Genomic DNA, 18,397 nt, shown 5'->3' on the forward strand with positions numbered 1-18,397 from the left:
TGAAAACAATGTGTGCTATCTCACTAGTCTCGGGTATGTATAGTCTATATATGCTGCTGGAAACTGTGATGCCTTTCTAAAGAAATGACTCAGTATATTTTCATATGTTAGGTTTTATGTCCAAATTAAGCAAAATATTTCCCCATGGTCTGTTAATGATATTAACTTTTTTTTTTTTTTTTTTAATCCTTAGAGCTATCTTATCCCCACCTAAGGACGTTATATTAAACCTAAATGTAAATCATTACAGATTAGAGAGCAGTAAAGAAACTCTCTCCAGTGTCCAGTAGGGAGCAGTGAATCAACACGGCTAGATCATTTACTCTTCACACACTACTGATATTAAATAATAAACTAACAATATTCAATGTCATAACATGTCTTAATTCATTATGATTAATATGATTAACATGATAAACAAATCATGAGCTACACTATTTTCAAGCTTTGGAAAATTGGAAATTATAGTAATAATAACATCTTAAATATCATCATCATCATCATCATCTCCATAATGAAATAATAATAATAATAATAATACTTTCATGATTGATTTTTTAATACAACACAAACATAGAAAAGGAGGATGAAAGGAGAATGAGGAGGAAAAGAGAAAAAAATAGTAATTCTAAAATTGCAGTAATAACAATAATTTCAATAAGTAGAATAATAATAATAATAATAATAATAATAATGTGCCCCATATAGGCTTCCAGTGCCAATACCACCAACAATACTACTACTAATAATAATGATCTCTCTCTCTCTCTCTCTCTCTCTCTCTCTCTCTCTATATATATATATGATATCTATATATATATATATATATATATATATATATATATATATATATATATATATATATATATATATATATATATATATATATATATATGATATCTATAACAGCAGTAGTTGCTGTTATAACTATTATAATAGCAATGATAATAACTGTAGTAGTTTTCACCTAAAGAGTCTACATGAAACAAGGAGAGAATACACTAGAGAATAGGGGTCGTCTGAGTCGGTCTGTCTCTCTCTCTCTCTCTTTCTCGCTCTCTTTCTCTCTCTCTGGGTTGATAGGGTAAACCCACACTGGTCATCCCGCCCCTTTACTCGAAGAATTCACAGTGAGGATAAAAACCCGCCACCACTCTGAGCTGCAGCGTCTCAATAAGACTTTCTCTCTATAAGGAAGCTAATCATGTTCATCAATAACATGTCCAGCATTTTGCTTCTCCTCTCTGTGGCTCTCGCCTGCTCAGATGCTGAAGAGCATGCTGTTAATGGTAAGACTAGTAAACATATATTTTATTATTACCTAACTTCATTTTTGTACTTTCTGTTTTTTTCATTTTACAACTGAATTTAAGTGCCCAAGAAATGATCAAATGTGATCCGTATGTATGGAAAGAGGAGCTTGCCTTCTTGAATGTTCCTTCCTGCCAGAAATGGAAAAGAAATGAATCCTGAAGCACCAGAAGTGGATTACCCATAGTGACAAATCGAAATAGTTGTCTTATTAATAGGTTATGTTAGGGCTGTATGAAAACACATGATAACGATAGGTAAATTTGACAGATGTTCTGCATGAGGGAATGTGTTCTAATAGTTGTTTAGAAACTTTTCAAACTAAAATTAAATTGAACTGGACAAAGCAGGGTGATTTTTTTTTTTTTTCCAGAGGGAAATCACCAGATATACTTGAAGCCAATTTGAATGTTGAATTTAAGACATCAGGTTTGGGGAAAACGTTTATTAATTGCTCTTAGATAAAATAGTAATTCAAAGTTTTAGTCCTTAGCTTCCTAAAAGTGTTCCGGCATCTAGAACCTTTACAGGTTTCAACACTTTACCATTTTTCAAAGAGACCAAGATGCAGACTATAATTACCTTAAACTAGATGCGTCTCATTCTTATTAAGATTTTAAAAATATCAAAGACGATTCACAGTTTGCGTTTCATCTTTACTCAAAATGCAGTTGATTGTCCAAGACAACTACTCTTCTAACCCATAATTCAACAACACTCAGTTCAGCAACAGCTATGTTATATGGTGTTATACCAAAGCGCTGTTGAATTCTCAATTCTGATTGGTCAGACGGTCTTGATTAATTTTCTATAACAGGAGCGCTGAAACTAGTTTGAGCTACAAGACAAAACAATGGTTTATACTGTATTAATGACCTCATTTTTAAAAAAAAACAAACAAACCCAACTTTCTCTAGAACGGCAACTCTGACAATAGCTCGGCTGCAAGCTATATATTACTGTGCTAGTTCTAAGTGTTATTCTTTCTACAGTAAGAACTGACACACAAAATTGTATAACAGATATAGCGCCACATACTGTACACAGATTTGACAGTTTTCTGTGAAGAGGTGTTCATGCAGCAATGTTTGGAAGGAGTCTCCAGTGTCAGCATTTTGTTACAGTCAAAGATAAAACTCTAGCTGGGTTTCCCCGACATGAAAAGTCTCCATGATGGGTTTGCATGTAACATGAGAAGTTGTTATGTTTTGGGTTTTTTTTTTTGTCAAGAGAGAGAGAGAAAATAGAGGCCAGTGAAGGAACGACTGTTTATAGCTGTTTTAACGTTGGCAATATCAGGACCTAACTTGTCTTATGGACATAATACAAGTTTAAAAAAAATAAAAAAGTATTATAATTGTAATCATTGGCAAAATACTGTGGTTTAAGAGGAATAAAACACTTTGCGACATGCTGTTATTGGAAAATAATCAACTTCTGGGTGGTAACAGTAATTCTGCATCATTGTTGATTATTTTCTTATATCAGCACTGCTTATTACTTAATAAGCTGTGCTTGCTAACTGTGGGTCTGTTCACAGAGTTGTTTTCCCTGATCGGAGCACCACCGGTGCAAACGTCTGACTCCTCCAGCAACCAAACCAAAACCGGAGTCAAAGATCCTTCTCTACCAGCCAATGAGCTGCTGGAGCAAGGCAAAAAATCTGCAGACCCGAAGCTGGCGCTGCCCCCGGGGATATGGCCCAAACATACAGACCCGCTATCCCCTCATCCTCGGCATAGCACACAGAGCAAGAGCAAGAAGGGCTCGAGGGACGAGCGGCTTCCCATCGAACATAACAATGAGAAACTGCGTAATGATGGGAATCCTAATAAAGTCGTCCCTGCTACTGGGGTCGGGGCATCGAACCGCACACAGACACAGAAAGCTACACCTGAAAGCCCTATGCAGTCCAATAACCCTCCATCTAGCGAGTCTGAGTTAAATCACAACTCCAGATCACGTACACGCTCACAGCAGCCATCGTCTAACACGCACAGAGAAACTGGGACTGGTCGGAATGATCCCGAGGAGAACAGACCTGGCAGATCGAGCCTGAACAACAGCCGCCCATTCATCCAGTACAACCGGCGCTCTTCCAGTCTGCTCTACCACTTTGACATCCACAAGAAAGGTGAGCACTAAACACTTCAACACTAAAGTTTCTTTGCTTAACAACCTGACTCAAATCTTTGGCTCTTTGTGAGGTTTTAAAAGTGAAAATGACATTTTTTTTTTTTTTTTTTTTTTTTTTTTTACAAGTGTGACTGGTCAAAAAAGAAGTTAGCAAAAAATATCATTCACAATATTATTTGATCAATTTCTAATTTATAGGCTTCTATGTACATTTTTCTGGTCCGGAAATTAGCTCATTATTCCCCAGCCAGAACTCAGCCCTGCCTCTGTTTTGCTAAAATCTCTCATGATAACTCATATGTAGTTTTCTAAATTAAAAATAAAAAAATCTTGGAGGTCTTTCAGGGTGAAAAAAGGTTGTGTCATTGTTTTCATTGCAGTTGTGATTTTCCACGCAGGAGAAATTACAAAGAGCTTCTTAAAGCTGCAGTATGTAACTTTTGATGACCCCTCTGGTAGAAATGCGTTATTGCAAGCAACATGTTAATGAACATATTTTAGATTTGGTTGCTTTGTGTGCACCAGAGCAAGTAAACACGGCAAAATGTGCAGTGCAGGGCCAGGACTGGGAAATCTTGCCTTACAGTTTTCAAATCCCATTATTGGAAGGAAATATGAGTGTGCGTGTTGGAAAGAGGGGAGAGAGAGAGAGAGAGAAAAAATCTCAGAGGGTGGATGGTTATTCTAATTACTCTTTCCCTCAAGCCGCAAATTGCTGCTTAGCTCGCACGCTTTGAATGTGCCCTTTGTGCTGAAGATCTTTGCGCCATAAGATTAGTGGGGGAAAAAAAGAATCTGAAATATGCCTAAGCGAAATGGGCTACGACGCGGTGATTAAACTACAGATATCAGAAAGATAGCCCTGCACCGTCCCACGCCGGCTGGAATGCGACGCTTTGGCTGGGATAATGGCGCGGCAATGACAGCTTGGGCGCTGGAATGGAGCTCTGTGGTTTTCAAAGTGGCACTCACGGTCACGGTCAGTTGCGTTCATTGTGTGGCGTCATTTTAAAATATGCCCCTTAATTATCCACCACTTTAGAATGATTTAGATTGGCTTTTCAGGACAGAGATAAGTCTAAATCTGGACTCAAAAGGATTCTCAAGTCCTTAATTATGTTGTGATTAAGGGCTTGACCTGCCTTCATCTGACTCTGGGGAAATCAGGAAATAGAAGTGCACTCAAAGTGACTGATAGTCTTGTGGTGTGATGTACTGTCCCTTCCTGTCCCTTCTTTGAGCTCATCACCTCTCCATGTTTCTCCTCCAGAGTCGGATTTCACCCATGATGCAGTGTGTCTGAGCGAATGCAGGAAGGACAAGGATGAGACGGAGCACTTCTGCTACAGTGAATTCGGTGAGGACAAGCACAAACATACATAATACGTGTTGTACATAATAATAATAATAATAATAATAATAATAATAGGTTACAGTGTGTTTTACCTCACGATACAATGCGTGCCTCCTTTGTTGTTTTCATTCATTCTTGAGGGAGAACATGGGGATAACTTTTCATGTTTACAATGGGGGGAAAAAACCTCTTGAATCACTTTTCCTTCGGAACAATACAAAGCAGAATTTCAGGAGAAAAAAAAATTGCAGTACTACAAAGAGAATCAAGAGAAATTGAGCATGCCCAGGTTCCCTCAAGCGGTTCATGTTCATGGAAGAAAGATTGCCCATTGAGTTGCGCTGGTTTATTTGTGTATCTCCAACCCAGCTCCTGGAAATCTGCTGATCAGCAACGTTTAGCTCGACCTCCAAAGCAAAAACACCAGATGACATCTTCGGGGTCTTTAGGACAATATAAATACAAATTTGTTTCCACAGGACACGCATCATTCACATCACCTACAATATAACATGGACATTGAAAAAAGATTGTAATTTAACAAATATCAAAGCTACAAGTGTCACGAATTAGTGCACCAAAACAGTGCTAGGTATGAAGAATCTGGCATATTGCACATAAGTATTAAGTCCAGTAATACACTCTTTAGGAAAAAAAAAAACACAAAAAACTTAAATCTACATCCATCTGAGGAAATAATGAAAGTTTCAATGTCTCCCTATTTGAAAGGATTGCAAATAGGACCCTTTTAGGATGTTGAGAACCAAGGGCAGCTGGTATAAAATAGGCTAGCAGGGTTACGCCCCCAGGCCTTAAAAGATAAAAACAAACAAACAAACAAACCCAAAACATAGATACAGGTTTAATTTTTGTCACACGCATTAGTTAACAAATATCAAATGTATTAAAGTGGATTATTTTGGATTTTTGTGGAACCGAGTACAACAGCGCCACCAGTGGTCATACACAGAATGGTATGAAGAAGTGAGGCTGGGGCTGATTTCTTTCTAGACCAGACTGTAGATTCATGTCCATGTCAGGTGATTACGCAGAGTGAAACACAGTGTAGATTCGATCTGATCTCCATTTGGGCTAATATTTTTTCAGCTCACTTTGTTGACACATCCGTAACACGTCATCAGCAATGATTGAGAGGGAGCGTGTGAAAGACAGTCATGGTGTAATGAATGTGAACAAGGTGGATTATCTTGCGCCTTTTTTTTTTCTTCCTTTGGAGGAGAAACTAAAAGTAGATAGACTAAGCACACATTGTCCAATGAAAGTACAAATTACACAAATGGACAGGCGACAGTAAAGTGCATGTTTTGTGACACTAAAGTGTAAGGTTCGTGTTTTGGGGTCTAAATGAATGGGTTACAGCTTCTCTGTTTAGCATGTTTGATATTCACAAAGTCTAGTAGAGCATCATGGACTTGTGTGCAAGTTTGACCCACATCATTCTTAATATGCCATTGATGAGACCTCATGATATAATAGATTTTAAATATTAGATTTTTAGTCCTCCTACCTAATCCTACCTCATGACCAGCCATCACTGCTAAGAACCATATCCTAAAAACCTGCTGAAGAACTCTTTTCTAAGAGTGTAGTCAATATTGTATTGATGTAGTATGTTTTGTGTCCATGGTGCGTCTTTCATTTTACCTGAAGTTACAAGGGTACTGATGCAAACAAGTAACAGAACTATGAATTTTTGTTGCAAATCTGTTTTTCTAAGCCATCCGATGAGTTTGACATCATCTGATTAAAACTGGACTCACCTGACAAAAGGAACAACGGTTCTTCCAACGATGCTGTTGGATGTGAAAATGATGGTACTTTTTTCCAGTTGTCTTTCAAATTGGTGGGAATTGAGCTAGAAGTAAACTAAAGCCCCACATTGTGTTGGCTCTCATTTGGGCCAATTCTTGTTTTTGAATGTGCACTGGAAAAACACCCACTGGTTTGTCAATGTTGAGACAGATCATCATGAATTCGTTACCTAAGAATTGAACATATGAGCGTAGTCAGAAATTAACAGCTGGAGTTCACATTTGGAGGTAACTTATCCATCATTAAATAATAGATCAAATACTGGGTGTCTTGTAGGGGTGACGGTATATTCATGAAGGAGACTCTGGCAACTTCAAAATAGAGTTCCATCACAATCAGAGTGTACTGACACAAGATTCGATTGACTTACCTTTTTTCCAGCCATCAACGGCATTGTTCACGACATTGATATAATTCGTCGAGGCATCAGGCTGGTCTCTCTGCTGGTGAGCAACGACGGCTTCTACAAGATGAGCCGCCTATTCATCACACCAGACGCCTACTTCTTCAAGGTGAACATCTTGGTCTTGGACACCTACAAGTGTAGCAAACCTTGTCCTGACCTCAAACTCGGTGAGTTCTGATGACTGTATGAAGGGAACAAGTCTGGTTAACCATTACTGGTTATCATCTTTAATTAATTTGACATTATATTCATCACTACTATCCTGCTTCCTTGTTCTATTGTGACATGCAGACATTCATTTAAAAAAAAAAAAACTTGCATAAATCATGGACATGCATTAAAAAAAAAAAAAAAGGCAGGGGGTGGGGTGGGGTGGTTTGGTTCGTTACAGGATGTCCTTGTTCACTGCTCACCAGAGGCTTCAGTGGGGTTCTCACATTCTGACATTTGTTTGGACTTCCGTGGATTAAGCCCCCCTCAATACTCAGTGCTCCTGGCAATTTTTTTTTCTTCCATTTTTTCAAAATCTACGGCTATTTTTCTGCAACTAACAGATTGAAGCCTTGATCTGTGGCCATATGTGAAGGTTTTTAGTCAACCAGATCTTTTGGAAAGCAATGATATGTCATGTCAGCTGGCTTTGTGCTATCTTAAAGATAGTTCTTTGGATGAGTGGAAACGTCTTGAGGACTATAACAGAGATCCACCCTGCATCCCAATTGGCATACTTATACCATGCACTAAAAGTACGTACTCTTTTTGTGAATTTGTGAAGAAAAAGTACATAGTTTTGAGTGTGTGGTAAAAGAGTATGCAAGTACTGGGACATACTAACACGTGTAACCGAAGAGAACGTTGTTGCCTAATTACTCACGCTGTCACCGTAAACAAACTCCTCGTCACATTTCAGCCTTTCTTCATTCATTATTCCTTAGATAAGGTATACTATATAGTTTAATTTATCATCCCCTTGATTTATTTTTACACATTTCATTTACACCTCTCTAAAATGCGTTCTTGAATTCGGCAAAGCAAACCGTCACAGAACTCCTCCCCCCTCACGCAAGGAGTTGTGGGCAATATTAAGAGAAAAAGTGTCTATGGAGTCACACTTCGAAAATCTACCAGAAATAGTAGACCATCGGGGTACCTCTGGGACACTCGTATCAACACACTACGATTTGGGACTCACTAGTACTACTCTCGGACACTATTTAGTAGGGATAGTATGCCAACTGGGACTCAGGGCCAGTGTTTGACTGCTACAAGATCTGCAGGAATTTACAGCAACACCAGTCCAGGTCTTAGTATTGATAATCTGGAGCACAACTCAATCTACATTATTGTACTAGTAATGAAATTAGTGGCTTCTGTGCCTATCCCAGAAAGGAGGCGTGGCCTTTGCTCCATGAACACGTCCTTTTGACTTAAATGTAACTGTTTGTACAATACCAACCCCACTGAAAACTCTAGCTAGTCTGAACAGCTACCAGCAGCCCCAATACAGGCCGAGCTAGACTTTAAACCGAACTGGTTGACCATTATTATTTTTAAGAAAACAACACAACAGTAGAAACATAACTGGAAAACAACTTACCAGCTGACAAAGATGGTTCGGCAGCTTGACTAGCTGGGCCTGTGTTTTGGCAGCTCGTAGCTGGTCAGACCAAGCTAGATTTCACATCATATCACATCAAACCAGCTCTAAATAATATTATACTGAATCGTTACCTATCTTTCAAACATCAGATCATCAGTTACATATCAGTGTACATCGTGTTGCCTCCTAACCCCATGTTCACACCGAGCAAAAACTGGGCACGACTGTTTGTGGGCATGCACTGTCCATTTATTTTAGTCCTGATAAGAGACAGTAGTAGCTACATATAGCTTCTCAAGCGAACTAACTAGTTGAATGAATGCATTAATTGATGTGAAAATAGTTTTTTGATAGACATTAGTTCTGTGCAAGCCTCCATACTAGTTTCTTTGGCAGATTAGCAGCGCAAGCTAACGTTCACTCACCAGAGGCACCAACGCTCTCGGCTTTGTAACATCTCTATACGCATTTAGCGAGAGGGCATATGACGGGACGACGAGATGGGATGAAACCACAGTTATATGTTTTCCTTCCATTGTTGCGTATCAAACAGGAAATTACAAACTAATTGCAGGTAAGAACTAAAGGTGCAAGTGGGAACATTAGAGACTTCAGACCAGGCGAGCTACAAGGCTGATCAGACGACTCATTCAAGCCAGTCATTTAAATTTACGTTGCCATACCTAGTTTGCATATAATTGAGAAAATCTTAATTCAAATGTCGCTTGTTGTGGAAATCATGGCTCCCCGTTGCACACATTGTGCACGTTGTGTTAACCTGCTGCTTGGTCCCTCGTGTGAACAGTATAAATACTGGTCCATTGACTGATTTATTTCGGTGTACTAAACCACCCTGCTTGCAACAATATTATGTTTTACAGGTAGCAGATACATAGTCATGGGTCATATCTACCACCGAAGGCGCCATCTTCCCTCCAGTCTCCTCACCCTCCTTGGAGGCAAACTGAAACCCGGAGACGGGGTCCTGCGCAGCAACAGCTACGTCAAGCGCTACAACAAGAGAAGGCACCAGAAAGCTCAAGAGGCCATGCGCTCGAGGTGCAGGTGAAGGGGAAAACAAATGTCTCGCTGCGACACCTGCTGCACAGGAGGACTAACTGCGGCCTTATGTAAATATAAAAAAGAACAACCTCATAATCTTGCAGTATTATCAGAGGAGATAGACAGGAAGACAAAGGCGTCTCTGTCCACCTAGCCCAAGCGTCCGAGTGTAATAGATCAATCCACTCCAAGTGGGGATATTTTGCTTGCTGTACAATGCTTGCCTTTCTGCCTGTCCTCTTTCATAGACGACTCCAGGGAAATCCGCTGGATTCCATCCACTGGCGGAGGATCTGATTCATGTCTGAAACATGAACCGGGAACCGGCTAAATATTTCCTCCGAGAAATATTCGGAGAAAAGTAATAAAATAAAGTTTTTATGTGTTTATATACCCTATACACCCTGCCCTGTTTGATATACACACAAGAACCGTGTTGTGTTTTCAGCGGACATTTACCCTCATAAAGACCGGACAGGTTAGGGATGTTGTAAAATATCTGACCTTATTTCAATTGCACTCAGAGCGCTCACGTCCACATGGCGTCAGTGTCTTTTAAGCAGTTATGTTCTGTCATTTCATATTCCATAACCCATGTGTTTCCTTTACAAAACCCAGACTATGCTGTGTGACTTTGAACATGTAGTGCACTGTGCATGTTGCAGAAGTTACTATTTTATACCCTATAAGAGCACTTTCTTTAAAAAATACATGTTGTACACTATGTAGAGTGTACAGTAGATGCCAATTTTTCATACCTTATACAGTGCACTTTCCTTTACAGTTTGTGATGCTAATCGGGCCCGCAGGTTTCATCTCTACACAGCATCCAGTGTCCTGTGTGCAGGGTTTTTTTTGTTTTCTCTCTCTCTCTCTCTCCATATTTTTCCAGTTTGGAAACATCATGTGTCATTATCTCAGTTAATTTCTGTTTATTTTCCCATTCACACTATTTGAGCAGCACAGAATGAAAGCACAAACCAACAACACAGAACTCTATTTACGGAGCCCTATTTATTTTACCCGTACTTTGTATTTCTCCTTTAAATTATATCAGAAAGCAGGAAATGTGCTGTTATGCTCAAAAGAAGGAAAGGAAGAAGTAAAGGGTTTGGAATGGGGAATGGGGGGGGGGGGGGTTTACACACACAAAACAACAATTTTTTTTTTAACAAAAAAACTAAATCCCTTTCTTAAGACAAGGTGATTTTCTGTACTTTGGGTTAGTTTTACTCTGTACGTGGGAGAGACTGCAGAAAGAGAAGGCCAGTGTGTACGCGTTCATGTTGAGCCTTAATCGGATAGTAATCTGATCCTCTGCGCACCTGGTTACATGAAAGAGGGCGGTTCTGTTTAGGGTCCTGTGAGCAAAAACATGGGCCAGGGCCTCGGGGAACAGACGCTCCAGGAGCCGTAATGGAACGCCACCTATGGCGAATGTTTGCCCGCACACACACACACACACACACACACACACATAAACACACATAGGCTTCTGGCTCAAGCTCAAAGGAAGCAGAAGGGGAGAGGCACAGGCAGGAAAGAAGAGGAGCTTTATGGGCATGTTGGGTGAAAGAGAAGGAAAGATTTTAAGAAATGGGTTCCTTCAGGCTCCATTCCACGACTCAAAGTGTATAGTGGGTGGAACTGAAGGGTAAACAGGGAATACTTTCATATGCACTGCTGATGCACATTTTGTCATTCTGACATAAATAAAAAATATTTTTTTCTACCTGGCGTATTTCACTTATTCCTGAAATATTTTATGATAGAAAGAATCTTCCTATTGCACAATATAAAAGGTTCATGAAATTTCTATAGGGTGTCCCAAAAGTCTCCTTACATAGGGGAAAATGAACACTTTTTTTTTTTTTAGCAAAATGCCTTCCGACATTTTTCATACTTAGTTTATGTCATATATTTTTTTCAGCTAGCCTTTAAGAACGTCTTCGACAAAAAGAGAACGTTTTGAAATCATTCTCGTGGCTGGATCGGGAAGCTGACGCAAGGCTGCGATGGACTTTAACAGGAAACGTGGCAAACACATCACACACGACACTGCTGCCAAACTTATTAACAAATTCAAAAAGACTGGAAGTGTTGCGGAACAACTGAGAAGTGGACGTCCACGAACATGCACTGACGAAGGCACACCCGACATGGTGCTGGCCAACACAGTCCTGTATGTATGGAGGCTTTTGGGACAGCCTGCGTTTTTAAAAATGCACACTATTCCACAAAAATACACCTGAATTGTAAAACTTTTAAAATGTAGATCATTAATGCTCCTTTAAATACCCCAATGATGAAAAATAACACACATTTTTTTACCCTTATGAAAATATCTGGATCTATGAATATGAAAATAACACCATTAGCTGTCTAGTTGGCTGCCAATAAATTAGCTCACTTATATTCACAGGTAGACACAAGCGGGATTCCACTATAGTCTCAGTTTTTCATTTAACAGTGGCCAAATTTGACAAAATACACCATGACAAGACAACCACAATTTTGTTTATCACTAACATTGTTGGCTATCTAGCTAAAAACTTTCAATTACTATATCATCCATCCATCCATCCTCTAAAATGACCTGCATCCTTTACCCTCACAAAAAAAAATTCCAGGATCTAAGAATATGTACTATATAGAAGCACTATGACGTCCTCCCATCACCCCAAACAGCTAGCTGGCTAGTTTACTACTAGTACACTAGGTCACTTTGTTTTTCCACAGCTAGACGCAGGTAGGACTTCACTGGAACCTCAGTTTGTCCTGTTATCAGTGATTTCTTTTCATCATCAGTCAAACCTGTTAAAATATACCATGACAACATGACCACAATTTTGTTTATCAGTAACATAAGCTAGCTAGCTACATCATCCTCTCACAACCTGCATATTGAATGTGATTAGGTATAGAGGCAGTCTTATCATTTAAATGTAAAAAAAAAAAAAAAAAAAGAAGGAAAGAAAGAAAAAAGAAGTGAATTTAATGCTGCGTTAACAAAATCTTTGCAACCAAAATCAACCACCAAGGAGAAGTTAACCATTGAAAAAAGTGACATTTTTCAGGCTTGGGGTACTTTACTGATTGTTCCCAGCGATAAAGAAGCATGTGGAGTTCATATCATCTATAAAAACACAGATTACTGTGATAAAACAAACTCAAAACCATCATAACAACAATTAAACTCATTTCAAGCCAGATATGGTCTATTGTAGCCATATCCGTTGCTCAGTTCCCATGCTGAGGTGAGCAGGAAGCAGGGGCCTGGTCCCAAATGGCTCCCTAGGACATGTAGTTCACTACATAGGGTGCTGAAGTTATCTCGTACTCTATTTGAACTTAAATAGCGAGAAGGAGGCTACTTGGGATTCAGCCAGAGACTCCTCGCAGCAGGGGGACATTCCTCATGGAGAGAGGTGGTGTGGGTTTAGAGAAATCATGAGAACCTCTTCCTGTGTGACAAACACACAGTCTGAGAGCCACAAAAACAGAGACAGGGGTCACCAAGCCTCCCTGCTGTCTTGTTTTGGCCCACATTGAACACACCTGATCTGGTCAGTGTCTTCTGAAGGACTTGTCAATGTCATGGCACAGTCAGACAGGAGGATAAGCTAGCCCGTAAAAAAAAATATTGTCCAGGGATTAAGACATCAAGGACACTAGACTTGTATTATAGTCCGGGAGATGTTTCCCCATATGATCTTTGTCAGTTTTACTGAATGAGGAGAAAGTCTGAGCAATGACTTAATTAAAATGATCTACATGGTATTCTATAAGGATGGTGTGATGTGGCCTAACATAATGAATAATAATAATAATAATGTCTTTATTAGTCACGTATACATTACAGCACAGTGAAATTCTTTTCTTCGCATACCCCAGCATGTTAGGAGGTTGGGGTTAGAGTGCAGGGTCAGCCATGATACAACGGCCCTGGAGCAGAGAGGGTTAAGGGCCTTGCTCAAGGGCCCAACAGTGGCAGTTTGGCAGTGTAACTCTGCCTTGAACCCCCGACCTTCCCATGAGTAACCCAGAGCCTTAACCGTCAAGCCACCACTGCCCCATGATAATGTTCCTATCCCATCCCCAAAGTGTTTTATTCCTCTTAATTAAAGAATGACGTATCATACATTTTCTTACTTCATATTTACATTGAACGTTGTGGAATGTCCAGAAACGGCTTAGTTCCTGTTATCGCCTATTTTAAGTTAATCACAAGCAAAAACACAAAGTCCTCCATCCTTAGTCTTTCCCATGGTGGAACACTTAAAATGAACAGCTTGACCTCTGACTGACTGTTATGAAGCACTGGCACTGGAGACTCCTTTCATCAATGTTAGATAATCATCTTTGTATAGAAAACGTTACCGCATCATGATTATAGTGTTTTCCTCGTTAAATCTGTTGATAATTAGACTTTGATTACACAGAGCATCTGCAACACAAATCCCTGTGAATTAGTTGTTACTATACTGTAGAAATGAAAACGTACTAGAATAAGTGCATTAATATTAAATCTGTGATTGGCCTTGCAGTCAGCATTATTGACAGAGCTGCTGTTACAGAACCTTCGGACTAGTTACATTTGAGAATTCAACAGTGCTGGGCTATAGTAGAATTCCTCATTAAATGCATTGAACTGCACTTTCATATTTAAAAGATATGATGTTAAAAGTCAAAAGTAGTGACACAAGTATACAGTCTACTCTATCAACTATACTGTTTTCTTTCTTTCTTTCTTTCTTTTAACCGCTCTTCATTTGTTTATATTTCTTTATCGTGTAAACAACAGACAGTTATGTATACTGAAAAACTGTCTGAAATAGCACATAATTATGCAATTTGAGACATAGTGTAATTCACACACATGACCTCACGACACTGGTTAAGGTCACATGATGAACTTGAAGGTATGAAATTATGTGAAACCACTGAGGTGAAGATTGTAGAACTATTCAGTTGCCCAAAAAAAAAAAAAAAAAAAAAAAAAAAAAAAAGACAAACATATTCTTGGGCCTTAGAGAACACTGGTTTAGACTCGCAGGATGATTGACAGAATGCAAGTTCAGTAGAAACAATAAGGGTAACATTCCTTGTCCACTTTTAGGTATACATACCACATTGCGAGTCCCACACAGAACTTCAGCTGAGTTTACCTTTGGTGGGGTACAGGGTGAACGCTTGGGAAAGAATAAAGGGGACTGGGATATAGAGGAGTAAAAGGGTAAGTTAGCTAGGAGGAAAGTGTTAATTTCCCCTATGTATAGAGACATTTGGGACACCCTGTATTACTCATTTATTGTAGCTTGTTTGATTCTACGCACACGTTGTCCATTACAGGAACAGGACCACAGGCTTTTGAGTGGCACAACAGGAAACCATTCGCCCTATCGTAGGTAGACTGCGAGTTCAAATCTATCTGTGGCTGGGTGTCCAAGAGAGCAAAATTGGCATCCATCGGAGTAATCACGCTACTCCGATCACGCTATCTGTGAACCCGTGAACGTTCCTCTGTGATACACTGCCCTGTTGTGTAGCAGTTTGAAAAGATGCAGTGGCTGCCTTCATGTGTCTCAGAGGAAGTACAGTGTGTGCCAGCTCTCACCTTCCCTGGTTGGTCGCTGTCGTGTACTAGGGAGAGCTAATTAATGGGTAGGAAACTGCAAGATCAAATTGGGAGAAAACAGGATTTTAAAAAATACCAAAAATGGAATGTCATGAACATATAACACTGCTGACCAGGCATCATTCAGGTAGGGGACAATCTCAGCAAAGCAGTGACAATGACATTGTAGTACAAGTGTATTAGGTGCAGCAGATTTTTTTGTGGAAACATTTAATGGCCACTTTGTTAAACACCACACTGTTGGTCCATATTGACTAAAACTACTTTTATAGACCCAGTATGTGTGTCAATTTATGACCAAGCACTGCTGTTGAACCAGGAGCGTCCATGGGGGGCCCGGGCAGGAAAACACAAAGGATCCTCCTGGCCCTCTTTATTACCATTATGTTACCCAGATGCCTTCGCAAGAACCAGGATAATTGTCCGAAAGTGTTAGCATTATATTCTGCATGCTGCATGTAGCGCTATATCAGCTTCCCAATTAGAGAAGTCATCAGTACATCAGTAGAACTACAATAGAAAACTGTTGGCTTTTATACTCTGTATATACTCTTAAACACCAAGCTGTAACGGCAATTTGAGCAAAATTATTAACTCTACCATGAAATCTAGTCAAATAATTAATAATCACGTACTCCAAACCAGGAGCCAACTCCCATCTAGCTGCTGAGCAAGCGCTACATTATGATTTACAGTTGATTATTTTGATATTAGATTATCTCCACAATTCTGTTGATTTATTTATTTTTTTTTTACTCTTCTTGTTTTCACTTTCTTTTCTGGCTTCCAGACAGGTAAGTTCTTTTCATTTTGAAAATGTGACCATTTAAAATAAACAAGTCCCACATGCTAGTGAGAAGGGGCCCTATTTTGGGGGGTTCCCAAGTAACATTGTTGCACACAACACACTCATACCAGAGCCACACAGGGTCACAGTAAAAAAAAAAAAAAACAACAACAAAAAAAAACACAATACTTGAGATTTGCTGTCGTTCAATTTTTTTTTAATTATCTAGAAGGAAATGTTCTATAAAGTACAAAAGACCTCTTGATGCGCTATTAAAAACGTACTTTTTTTCCACACTCCTGGTAGCATCTCTTCAACGTACTATAAAGGAATCATCCAAGAGATATGATAAATAAACTATACAGAATATTACGATGCGAAAAGACTGGCTCTGTTTGCCTTTAAAAAAAACACACCTTAGCAAACCTGTCCCTTCATTACACCCACATTATGCAGCATTTTAACGCAATGGATAATTTCACCAGAACATAAATGCTCACAGGATTTGTGTTTACTCAAACATCTTCTAATGGCATAAAGAATTATGATTGGATATGTAAGGGAACAAATGAAAAGATGAAAAGCCAGGTGGCTAAGAACACTGGTACGTAATTTTAGAATATCAGGCAACCAGCTTAAGTTACATTGCTAATTTGCTTCATGACATGAACAACTGTTTTTGTTGTTCTTGTTGTTTTATTGTTTTTTAAATTATCAGTAAAATCTTTAAACATGACGCATCAAATTAGTCCATTGCTTAATTTTCGAGCTGTCACTGTAACCATTTTACCGAACCAAAAACTCAAGGTTCTGTAAATCCCACCTGCTATTAAGGTTCGTTGGCTATCACATAGCTATATCATTTTATAATCTTCTATGCATGAGAAGAGGTTTGTGTAAATAAAACTCAAATGAGGAAGGTAAAATTCATCTCAAAGATGTAAGAAGTCTTTGTTTTTAAAATGCAAAACATAAATGCCCAAGGTCTTCTTAAGTGTTATTAACCTTATATTGCAACTACAGGTCCCCTCCAAAAGCATTGGAACAGCAAGGTCAGTTTTATTGTTGAAGACATTCGGTTTTGAGATCAAAAGATGGATAGGAGAGATGACAGATCAGAATTTCAGCTTTCATTTCCTCGTATGTACTTCTAGATGTGTTAAACAACTTAGAACACATTTTGTTTGACTACCAATCTTTTCAAGTGATCAGAAATATAGGAACATGTGACTGATAGGTGTTTCTTGGTGCCTATGTGTGCCCTGATAAATTGATTGTTTGCTGAATTAATAGCTATAAGTGTCTACTCTTGGTTTGAGTCATTAGTTTCACCTGTGAACTCTGCATTTGTTGTTAAAAAGGATAAACCAACATGAATACCAGAGAGCTGTCTATGGGAGAAAAGCGAGGCATTTTTGAGACTGAGAAAAGCTGGGAAAATCACTGCCATTGCACAAGCATTGGGCATAGTGTTACGACACGGCGAAATCGGCGCGGCAGCTCACAAAGTGTAGTGCCGCCCAGGGACGTGGCGGAGGAGGACTACACTTCCCAGTCATACCCGCGCTCGAGTTCGCCAGAGTTCTAATCACGAACACCTGCAAACACCTGAGGTTATATAAGGGCCTCCCTAGCATTAGCCGCTTGCGACGTAACCGCTCAGCAGCCTCGTCTCTGTTTGTTTACCAAGCCGATTTCATTAGAAGTGTTTTCCCTGGTGCTCGACTTCACGCTCGTCTCTCACTACGCTTTTGCCTACGTCCCTGATACACAGCTTACCTGTTCGGTCCCGACTCGATTCTCGTTCTGGACTCTTCCTCATGTCATCTCTCCGCTCGCCCGCGCTTGTCTCCGTCTACGCTTCGTAACACATAGCCAATACAACAATTTGGAATGTCCTGAAAAAGAAACCAGGCTGGCCAAGGATAACAACAGTGGTTGATGACAAACACAGAGAGCTGTAAAGAAAAACGCAAAAACAACAGTGCAACCTTCACAGGGCAGGGGTGAAGTTATCACAATCCACTGTTAAAGAAGACTTCAAAGTAGAAATAAAGAGGGCATACTACAAGATGCAAACCACTCATGAGCTGTCAGGAACAGAAAGCCAGATTAGAATTCACAAAGAAATACAGAGACGAGCCACAAAAGTTCTGGAACCAAGATTAACCTCTACCAAAGTGATGAAAAGGTCAAAGTGTGGAGAAAGAAAGGATCTGCTCATGATCCAAAATATAGAAACTCAACAGTCAACCATGATGGAGGTAATG

The 18,397-nt window shown here is 39.5% G+C and overlaps 1 protein-coding gene across 3 annotated transcripts; it reads left to right on the forward strand.

Annotated features, from left to right (window-relative positions):
- The first annotated feature begins 1,041 nt into the window (after positions 1-1,041).
- On the forward strand, positions 1,042-10,803 carry LOC128616235 (UPF0450 protein C17orf58). 3 transcript variants are annotated; one of them, XM_053638805.1, is made up of 5 exons: positions 1,042-1,289; positions 2,852-3,445; positions 4,718-4,804; positions 7,016-7,207; positions 9,522-10,803. In XM_053638805.1, the coding sequence occupies exons 1-5, from the start codon at positions 1,205-1,207 to the stop codon at positions 9,707-9,709; spliced, it is 1,146 nt and encodes a 381-aa protein (XP_053494780.1). In that variant the 5' UTR covers positions 1,042-1,204; the 3' UTR covers positions 9,710-10,803. The 3 variants fall into 3 exon arrangements, with proteins under 3 accessions (XP_053494780.1, XP_053494779.1, XP_053494781.1); XM_053638804.1 differs by lacking the exon at positions 1,042-1,289 and having other exon boundaries at positions 1,321-3,445; XM_053638806.1 differs by lacking the exons at positions 1,042-1,289; positions 2,852-3,445 and adding an exon at positions 3,858-4,426.
- The last annotated feature ends 7,594 nt before the right edge of the window (positions 10,804-18,397 follow it).

The sequence above is a fragment of the Ictalurus furcatus genome, chromosome 12 (assembly GCF_023375685.1).
Source record: "Ictalurus furcatus strain D&B chromosome 12, Billie_1.0, whole genome shotgun sequence".
Classification (NCBI taxonomy): domain Eukaryota; kingdom Metazoa; phylum Chordata; class Actinopteri; order Siluriformes; family Ictaluridae; genus Ictalurus; species Ictalurus furcatus.